The 10642-nt window shown below is 35.2% G+C and overlaps 1 protein-coding gene across 1 annotated transcript in view; it reads right to left on the bottom strand.

Annotated features, from left to right (window-relative positions):
• LOC107625696 (TMV resistance protein N-like) overlaps nucleotides 9705–10642 on the bottom strand; it is an 8130-nt gene continuing 7192 nt past the window's right edge. The window contains exon 5 of the mRNA XM_016328390.2: nucleotides 9705–10362. Coding sequence (XP_016183876.1) covers nucleotides 9826–10362 — 537 coding nt within the window. The 3' untranslated portion in view covers nucleotides 9705–9825. The remainder of the gene's footprint in view (nucleotides 10363–10642) is intronic.

The following is a 10642-nucleotide window of genomic DNA, read 5'->3' as shown; positions in this document are numbered from 1 at the left end:
TAGAGAATTAAGAGTATATTACTTTAGGATAAAGCTCAAATTTAAAATGCGATAAAATATTTAATTGTTAAACATATATTTTGTAATAGATTTATTGATACAGAACAGAACTCAAAATAAACAAAAGACAAGAATTGAAATTGAATAAAAAGATATATTAAAATTGAAATAGAAAACAAAGAATAGGTTGAAATTGAATATAAAGAGAATTACTTGACTTTTAATTCAATTTCTTAATGTAATAAAAAGGAGACTTATTTAATCTAATTTGTTCACACTATACTTTGAGAATTGAATCGAAGGAAAACACTCAACCTTCTGTCTAATTTTCTGAAACAACAAGAGAGACTTATATTCAAATTATTTGTCTACACCATGGTTTCATCATAAAACCAAAAGAGATTTTTCACGTCTCTAATCACTCAATATGACAATTACAATAGTTTAGGAGGTATTTATAATATTTTTTTAGGTTAAAATAGATTAGAAAAATAAAATTATTTATTTGTAAAATTTAGTAACTTTATGACCATTTTATATTTCTTAAAAGGAGTCATAACATTATAAAGTCTATTTTTATAATCAGAAAAATAATTATTAGATGAGTAAATTTGATATGGGAACCAAATAATATGTTGCATTATTTTATTTTGCACTTTATACTGTTATTGTGCATAGTTAGAAAAAAGAAAAACAGAGAAAGCTATGCTTGGGTAGATTTATTAGCCCAACTGAATGCATTGTTCAATTTTTTATTCGGCCTATTATGTGACAAAAAAATAAATGTTATTAAAATTTAATAATATAATTAATATTATATTTAAATAGACAAAAGCTAAAAGTTGCAATACTCTCACTGCACATCATGAAAGAGAATACCAATAGCAGATATTAAATCTCATTAGTCCCAAAAAAAGATGTTAAATATCGCTCAGAAAAGTAAAACACGTTACTTTTACATGTGTAGATGTCTTTTGGCATCTACACCATTAGGGCTGGAAATTCATACTCTATCGGTGAGTACTCAACCCGATTTAATCCGTTCAAGTAAAGTAGAATACTCAATCCGTTGTGGGTAGAGTAGGATACGGGTTTATGGTGTACCCTACCCTATCCTACTCGTACCTCATATATAACACATTTTTTTTATAAAAATTAAATATATAGTGAAGGAAATAAGAGTTGAACCCACAATCTCCCTTATATAATGACTTACAATAAGTGAACAACCACTAAATTAGTTAGTTAATTTAGTAATTTAGAGCATTAGTTTTTTATTTTTTATGTTATTAATATGTATAAATTTTGAAATGATTGAATTTTATATTTACTTTGAAAAAATTTGATATTTCTGCGGGTAGGGTAGGGTAGGGTAGAGTTTAGAACTTTAGGGTGCGGGTAGGGTTAGGGTTGAGAGATTCTCAACCCGCGGGTAGGATAGGGTAGAGTTTTAATAAAATTTTCAACCCGCGAGTAGGGTTAGGGTCACTGGACAGTAATACACTTGAATCGTTTAATGAGTCACGCGTGCATATTAATTATACACTTCGGTGGACAGAATCACCATTCCAGCCATCAGCGTGTGGCTTGGTTAGTGAGAGTGGACAGGTGGCTCTATTTTATCTTTGCTGACACGTTAAGAGTTAGTGAGCTGGCCAATTAGTGCCAACTCAGATAAAATATTTTATTTTAATGTTTAATTAGGCAAAATTAACCCTGAAACCCTAACACCTTTGTTCTCCTTTATCTTCAGAAGTAAGAAGCTCTGTGTTGAAACCCTAACACCTTAACCAATAACTAAGAACACGGCCTCATTCAAGGAAAAATCAAGCTCTTTATCCCTAAATTGTGGCAGCGCTGTTGGTGGCGGGTCTTCGTTGTTGAGGAACAAGAAGAAGAAGAAGAAGTTTGAGTACAACAACGGCAAGTGTTTGCACGGATTTGAAGTTGTGGTACTTAAGTCTGGAACACAATGGAATCCAGACAGATTGTTTCTGCGATGTCCTCTGTGGGAGGTAGGTTTCGAAATTGCCTTTCTTCTTGTTACTTGTGTTATCCGTTTGTTTCGTTCTTCACCCCTCTTTGGATTGTTGTGTCTAATCTTCAGAGTGCTGAACATCGTTGTGAGTATTTTGTTTGGCTGGACGAAGTAGAAGGAAAAACAAAAAACGTGTGGGCAGAGGTTGTATCTGAAGAAAGGCCATTGACACAATCATACAAGAAGATGAATGAATTTATAGAGTGTTCCAGCAAGTTGGAAGAAGATGTGCAACTGTTACAGAAGACAGTTGATATGATTAGGGGTGAAATAACTTGTATTAAGAATATGGTTATGGGTGTTTGTTTAGGGTTGGATTTTTGGGCATTGTTGATTGTGATGATATATTCTCAGAAGTGAGGATCCTGTGTAATAACTTTCAAACTTTCAAAGTTGCATTGAATAAATGGAAGAAAAAAAAGGTCTCCTTTTTTGTGAATCACATTTTGTAATTGGTGTAACATCAACCATTGACATAAGAGAAAAATGTAAACCTGTGAGAATTTGGTTGAAAATAAGCAATTCATAAACAAGCTAACTCATACAATATTCAACAACATCTTGTAAAATCAAAAATCTTTGCTTCATTGTAATCACAAAATAGGCAGAGTAGTTACTATAATCATTGAGTTTTCATACAAGCCAGAAATACCCGATTAACAAGCAAAGTCACAATGTATATAACATAACATACCACATACTATTAGATTACAAAAAAAGGTCCCAAGGTTTATGCTGATAAACAAAACAGCTTTCTCCACAAAAAACAAAACATGCACATTAGTCTTCAATAAAGGTTCTATGTCTCTGTTGCAGCCCCTTGCATGGTCCCACCTTCACTTGGGCCAACTTGATCAGTTGCTGCAGCTGGGCCATTGCTTCTTCCAGGAACTCCTCTTGGGACTAGCTTTGATGGTCTTGGGCCCGGATTTGGTTGGTCCCTCAGAGTTGGAGTTGGCATAAACTGTTCAAACCTCTGCCTCATTGCTGGGCTTACAGCATTCATGGTTTCAGTGGAGACCATAGGTTTAGACTTGGGTCTTGGAGCAGTAGCAGCATCACTAGGATTCTGTTGTTGGGGTGGTGGTGGCTGTGCAGGGTTATTAGTAGCAGCAGTAGCTTCCTCTGCTTCCATAGCTGCAACCTCATCATTCATATCAGCATGCTTTTTTTCACAACCCCTACTATTGTGGCCACTCTACAACATATAAACATGAGAAAATGTAAATATAACAGTATCAGTGATCTCTAGAACAAACTCATAAAATATGATATTCATACCTCTCCACAGTATTTGCAAATGATTGTTCCATATCTCCTTTTAAGCTTATGTGGGTTGGAATTTGGTCATGCCTCATTTTTCTCCTTTCTTCTCTTTTTTGTTGGTCTTCCAATGGGTGTCTTATAGTGAGGGGGCAGTGGAGAATAGCCTTCAACTTTATCCCAAAATTCTTTGCTTGGTACGGGGTTGATGTTATGTTGGTATGCTGAGTTATATGCAGCTATTCCCAGCCAGTTATGGATCTGGTCTTCTGGCCTACGACCCCTCAGAGCAAGTGCTGCACAAGCGTGTCTGCAAGGCAAGCCTGTGAGCTGCCAAAATCGACAGGTGCACTTCTGATTTTCCAAGTCAACAGTAACCTTAGTAGGATGTTTCTCAACCTCATAAATTTCTCCACTGTCATCCCCTGCCCATGTGGGAGTCCATTTATTACTTTTTTCTTTCTCTCTCTCAAGCCTGCTAAGTTGTCTTGGAGCAACAGAACCAACATAGCCACTTAGAGACTTTTTGTTCCTCGCCATAACCCTCATGATATGAACTCTGACTTCCTCTAACATTGTTATGATTGGCTTGCCTCTATATTTGAGAATCTTACCATTAAAAGTCTCACAGTTGTTGTTAGTGACATTGTCCACCTTAGGCCACTCACTAAAATGTGCCTTTGTCTAAGTTTTTGGGTCAAGTCGATCTAAGTATTCCCAGGCAGCATTGTTGATTCCCTTTAACATCATCATTGCAGCTTCAAATTCAGTAACAGTGGTGGCTCTACAACATTTCCACACTGCTCCTTTCAACTGTTTATCCTTCCATCTTTTAGTGAAGTTGGCCCAAATGTGCATTGCACAAAACCGATGATGCACTCCGGGCATAACCTGCTCCATGGCTGGTATTAGACCCTGCGTTCACACAGACAACAACAATTAACAAGCTGAGTGATACAAATCAACCAAGAAATAACATTTAATAATTACCTTCTGTTGGTCACTCATGAAGTTCCAACCATGCACCCTATAGTTCCCCAAATCACGATGCAGAAGTTCTAGAAACCATCTCCAGTTATCTCTTGTCTCTGAGTCAACGACTGCATATGCAATGGGAAAGATCTGATTGTTAGCATCTTGTCCCACTGCTGTAAGCAATTGCCCACCATAGTAACCTTTCAGGAATGTGCCATCAAGTCCAATAAATGGTCTGCAACCTTGTATGAAACCTTTTTTGCAAGCGTCAAAACATATGTATAGTCTCTTGAAGATCGGGAGGGAATCAGGCATAGGGGTAGTGTCCATATAAATAGTTGCTCCTGGATTAGCTGTCAACAAGGCAAGTATGTAATCCCTCAACTCAGCATACTGTTCCCTCTCAGAGCTCTCAATATTCTCCCTTGCCTTCTTTATTGCCCTTTGTATTTTTTTGTAGTTGATGGTTACATTGAACTCTCTTCTAAATCATGCCTCAGCTTCAGATGTTTTAAAGTCCTTTTGGTCCCTCAACTTCTCCTCCAGCTATTCAATAACCCACTTTCTATCAGCTGACTTGTTGGTGTGGCTTCTTGCACAAACATGTTGGTTGACAAACGTCTTAACTTGAAAACTCTTTGGTTCATTAGACCTGGAACAGTAGATACTCCAAAGACAGTTGGCCTCACAACAAATTGCCTTACACTTCAATGGTTCCACTCGGCTAAACATGATACTCCTTCTAATTTGTATATTGAACTTCCTAACAGCTCTTTTGAATTGCTCCATAGTTTCGAATTCCATCCCCACAAAAGCAGCATTCGGGTTTCCTTGAGGCCAAACATTGCGCTCTGCCTCATACTCACTATCACATTCTGACGAATAAGGGCTGTGCAGCTCCTCAGACTCATACTGATGGTAATATGGATCAGAGTCATCTTCATCACTCTCTGATGACTCACTGGTTGCACGAGGAACAAATATTTTTGGAACTTCACCTATGCCTCCTTGCACAAAGGTTTGTCCACTAGGAGCTGGCCTCTTGTAAGAATTTCTTGTGTTTCTTTGTTTTGCTCTTGATTCCTGGGTAGGGACTTCATCTTGTTGAAGGTTGGGTTGTGATTGAGTTCCAAGTTTAGAAGTTGTTGGTGGTCCAGTTTGAGTGATTTGGGTTTAGGCCACAGGAGTTGTATGTTGGGCTTGGCCCACTTGTGGTGTGTGTTGGGCTTGGGCCACATATGCTGGCTTAACTTGGGCTGTGGATGACATTGTTTTCGGTTTGGACTGTGGGTGAGATTGTTTTGCTGGTTCAGATTGTGTGGTTTTTTGTTGTCTTTCCCTTGGGTTGGTTTTCTTCATTGAAAGTAATGAATTTTGGGATGACTTCTGGCCTAGTGTTATTGTTAGTTTTCTTGGTCTCAGAATTCTGGCTGGTTTTTGACTCTTTTGTGCCCTCTTCTTTATCCTCCCTCCAGGTGATTTCACACTCTCTGCATTTACATTGGCTGTTTCAGGGGTAGGGACCTCTTCCGCATCTACGTCAACCACCTCAACCTCAGTTGGAATGTTTACTGTATGCTCCCAATACACATGTACCACCCTATCATCATTTTTAATTGCATCCTCATACATGTTCACCACATCCCTATCTAGCCTAAGTAGCTTAAGAGCAAAACCACCTCCGGCATCACGCTTTCCCCAGTAAAATTCCTTCCACTGAATATAACCCAAATCTTTGAACAACCCCTCCATGAAAAACAGGTTCAGCGTATCCACATTGACTCTAGGAATTAAGGACACTTGACCACGGCTGTATACTGTAACCCCTTTAGAATTTCTCTCCAACCTCCCCCCATGATGATACACAAGTGTGATGTGAGTTGGCATCTACGAAGAAAAACAAAACCCTCATAACCACAACTAAACCCAGAAAACCCTAACTTTTTTCGGACAACCAGAAACTAGTTACTAAACAAACATCAAATAGCATGTTCGATCATAATAGGTACAATGGGAACTTCAAAAGATGTTACCTTTAGATCGTCCCTGCCTCCAGTGCGTGATCGTCGCTGTGGTCGTGTGGGTTGACTTCACTTCTTCGAGTACTCCTCCAATGATGAACTGACTCACCACTTCAGAGCAATGCCATTGCTTCTCTGCTAGGGCTGTTTAATTGTCTCAAGGTGCAAACTATGTTACCACCAACAAAACTTTGAAGTTCATAATTCGATTAAAGAGAACGAAGCGTTTAAGGGTTAATTTTACCTAATTAAACATTAAAATAAAATATTTTATCTGAGTTAGCACTAATTGACCAGCTCACTAACTCTTAACGTGCCAGCAAGGATAAAATAGAGCCACCTGTCCACTCTCACTAACCACGCCACACGCTGATGGCCAGAATGGTGATTCTGTCCGCCGGAGTGTATAATTACTGTGCATGCGTGACTCATAATTATTTAATTTTTAAAAATTTTGAATCTTACACGTAATTGTATCAAAAGTGATAAAAATATTTTTTTACTATATGACGTGTTTTTAACTTACATATTTAAAAACTTTGTTGTTGATCTGACTAATGAGTACCAAGAGAATAGAATTTTATCTATTAAGAGTGATGGTACAAATAAACAGACAAAAGGAAAAGAACTAAGGCTACCAGAGATACGGTTATGAAGGAAGAAGAAAATGAGAATATCCCTCCTCCTTCTACTTTAGGCACATCAAATTCCAACAAATATTTGATTAATGACTTTACCAAGGATGTGCTATAAGAGTTTGTTAATCTTACAAAGTAAATGATCAATTCTAGCCAACAAGCTAGGAAACTTGCAATTCAAAATGAAAATTTCTTGAAAAAGTCTCAAAGAAGTTGAGGTACTTTTAAAGTACCTTGAATTATTGAAAAATGATCAAATAATATCTGAATTTAAAAAAAAAGACATTTTGAGAACCGAGGACGAGGAATTTGATGTCTAACTCCATGTTGAAGTTGCTGATTTGTGAAACACTATTTTTTTTTTTTAATTCTGGTCTTTGAATACTTTTATCGGATGGCTATAATATTGGTTTTTTGATACCTATTCTAAATTGTTTTGTACTGATCGATTGACTATTGAACACTTAACATCTTTTGTGTAAGTTTACTTACCTTCTTTAATAATAAAAGGGGAAGTAAGTGAAAGAAAAATAAATGAAAATGAATTGTTTTAAATTGTTTTTAGGTTGTTTTGATTGTTGTTGATACTGATTATTTGAGGATGATTGTTTTGATGATATTTAATATTTTACAACTTTGATTGTGAAACTTGAACATAGTTCTTATTAGTATTTATTTTTTATTGAATAAGGTTGATTAATGATTTTGTTTAATAGCAACCTTGCAAATATTGGCTAGTAATAAAGCTGGTTCTCTTAAGTATAAAACTGTTTGAAATAATTTATGGATGTTTGACATTGTTTCTGTATAATTTTTTTTTATCACAGGTTGAATAATGTAAACATTGAGGGGAAGGCAAGTGAATAAAAAAAAAAGGGGGAGTTTCACATCAAATATAATCATCAAAAGGGAAGTTTCTAAAACTTTTCTTAGTTCTTTCTAATTCATTTTTAATGTTTGTCATCAAAAAAGGGGTTGTTAAGTTTGAAAAACTAATAAAAAATTAATTGATGATGACTAAATATTATTAGTGGATTAATAACCTAATTAAGTATAATTTAGTTTGCTTAATGGAAAGCATTAGGCCCAATTGGGTTCAAAGTCCACTTCACTCATTTAAAGAAATAACGACTGATCTCAAAGGAGAAAGGAAAGAAAGAATCTTAGCTAGCCCAACAACAAACTAATGAAATCCAAAGTGATAAGAAATCTGAATAGCTAGTGTGGAAAAATGAATTTGGACCAAAAAGAAGCATAGGGCCAACCGGTAATCTAAGTCCATTCACTCAACTTGGTTTTTAATTAAGATTGGCAATTCCATTTGTATCAAAACTAAATATAAGCCACTGAACTAAATTCTCTCTTCTTTCTCTTTTCTGTTTTCTCTCACCCACATGAAGATAAAAAGAAAGCAAAAAAGAAGAAATCTAATTAGGGCTCAAATCAGAAACAAAAAAGTGGATTATCGTTTTCAAGTAAAAAAGAAGAAAGTCAAAGAAATTAGGATTTCAAGCAAAGATCACATCTTAAGGCTACAGTAGAAAAATATTTCTTCATTTGTGCTTGGTCGAAGAAAGTTGAAGAAATCCTCTTTTTACATACACCGAATGAAAAATCTGATTCAAATGGAGGTTATGGAGCTTTACAACCATCAACGGATAAGAAACAAATTTGGAGTCAAAATTTTGATACACAGCTCAGATTCAAAAAGCAATATGAAAAATGATGAAAGAGAAGATGAAAGGTATGGATGTATGTACTGTTAAATCACTGCTACTACTCTATCTCTCTTCTGCACCATTGCTGCTGTTGATATTGGGGAAGAAGAACTCGAACAAGTTGCTGAAAATAAGTTTCAAACTTTGGAAGCTTTACTCATCTATTAAAGAAATAAATGGCCAATGATTGGAGCAAGAAGTGAGAGCACAAAGTTTGGATTCTCATAGCTTACAAAACTATACCTTTTTCTCCTTCATGTGGTTCTCAATTGAATATTCTGTTTCCTCAATTTAATCTTTTTTTTGTCTTAATGGAAAAAGGCATTACAATGAGGAATGTAAAAAAGTTATTGAATGGAAAAAGACAAAGAAAGTTAGACTTGAAGAAAAGCCAAATATTTATTTCAGAAATTCTTTGTATGTATTTCTGTTTTGTTATCCTGATTCGGAGGAAATTTTTATACTAAGTTGGGTAAGCACTTAGTGGTTGTAAATCTAGGATTAGGTCTTAGTCAAATCTGGGTTAGATAAAAACTGGGTTTGTTCCAGATAGGATTGAGTTGAATACTAAAAAAATTGGTGTATGTAATATTGGTTAAAGATAGTGAAATTTCATCATAGTTGTGATGGAGACTGGATATAGATTATATTGTACAAGATAGTTGAATTAGGATATATTGCTGTATTACTTCTCTCTCTGTTCTAATTTTGGTCTTCTCCAAGAGACAAAATAAAATTGTCTCTTGCTTTTCATAATTAGAAATACTTCACAGCATCTATTCCTTCTCATAATTCTGATTTAGCTCTTCCATCGACTAGAGACAAATTAAAAGTATCTCATACTTTTTAATTCGAGATGATTCAACAGATACTATAAGATTCATCTAGTTTGAAAAAAAAATTAAAAAAAAATCTAGATTCAATTCTTTTTTTCTAAGCCACGGATATCTATCATAATCAAGAGAGTTTTAGTGAGCCCAAATGTATTCATGTTTGTATTGATGAATCCTAGAATACTATGTATTGAAATACATTGAATGAAAGTCGAGCATTAGAATCAAAATAGAAACTCACAATGCAAGGAATTGCGAGATAAATTAAAAGATTAAGAATCTTAAGCAAGGGTTTGTTAGGTCATCTCACTAAGATAGTTATGTTGATGTACTAACATATTATCTCCAACACCAATAGAAACATGAATATTTCTTCTTTGACCTATCATGACCACCACCAGAAACACTAGAACATTCATCACTTTCCATATCATTATTATCACTAGAAATAATGTAATTATCACTTGAAACAATAACATCCGCATGATAGTGCTCCGCATAGTGGTCAACCGGTTCATCATATATCAGATAAACTGTTGTTCTCTTCACAATGAATTTGTAACCAACAAGAAGAATCTCCACTTTATTACCGGGTTCTATATGTGAAGTTATGGTTTTTCCCTCCTCATCTTCAAGAGAGGCTAGTGTGTCTTGTTTATAGACTTGAATGGTGGACTTTGTGTAATTTATGATTAACACGTTTTTAAGACATTCTGATAAGATGGTTTCTGAGGAAGAAGAATAAAGAATACGCAATGTCACTGCCTTCAAGTTGCACCCATTCATTTGAGGGACTTCGAATACCACAGAAGAACCTTTGGAACCGAATGTTAACCAATACTTGTCACTAAACTCATTGGTTGTTGTCATCAAACCCTGTGTACAATAAATGATAATTTTATTGGATCACAAACTAAAAAGTTGTTGACCGTTAATAAAAGATATTGAATCATGAGACATGAATAAATCCATCATATGTTAGGGAAGGATAATTATTAACCCTCTTTTATTTGTAACGGTTTTTTTAACAGATTCTCTTACAGAGTGGGACAGATTTAGGTTCAGAGAGAATTCACCCCTACTTGTCTCGGTATAATAATAATAATAATACAATGATAAAAAAAATTAAGATTCAAATGATATTAAAAAAAATCTC

This window comes from Arachis ipaensis, chromosome B02, assembly GCF_000816755.2.
Source record: "Arachis ipaensis cultivar K30076 chromosome B02, Araip1.1, whole genome shotgun sequence".
In the NCBI taxonomy this organism is placed as follows: Eukaryota; Viridiplantae; Streptophyta; class Magnoliopsida; order Fabales; family Fabaceae; genus Arachis; species Arachis ipaensis.
Note: the sequence above shows the minus strand (reverse complement) of the source record. Positions and strands in the feature narration are given on the sequence as shown.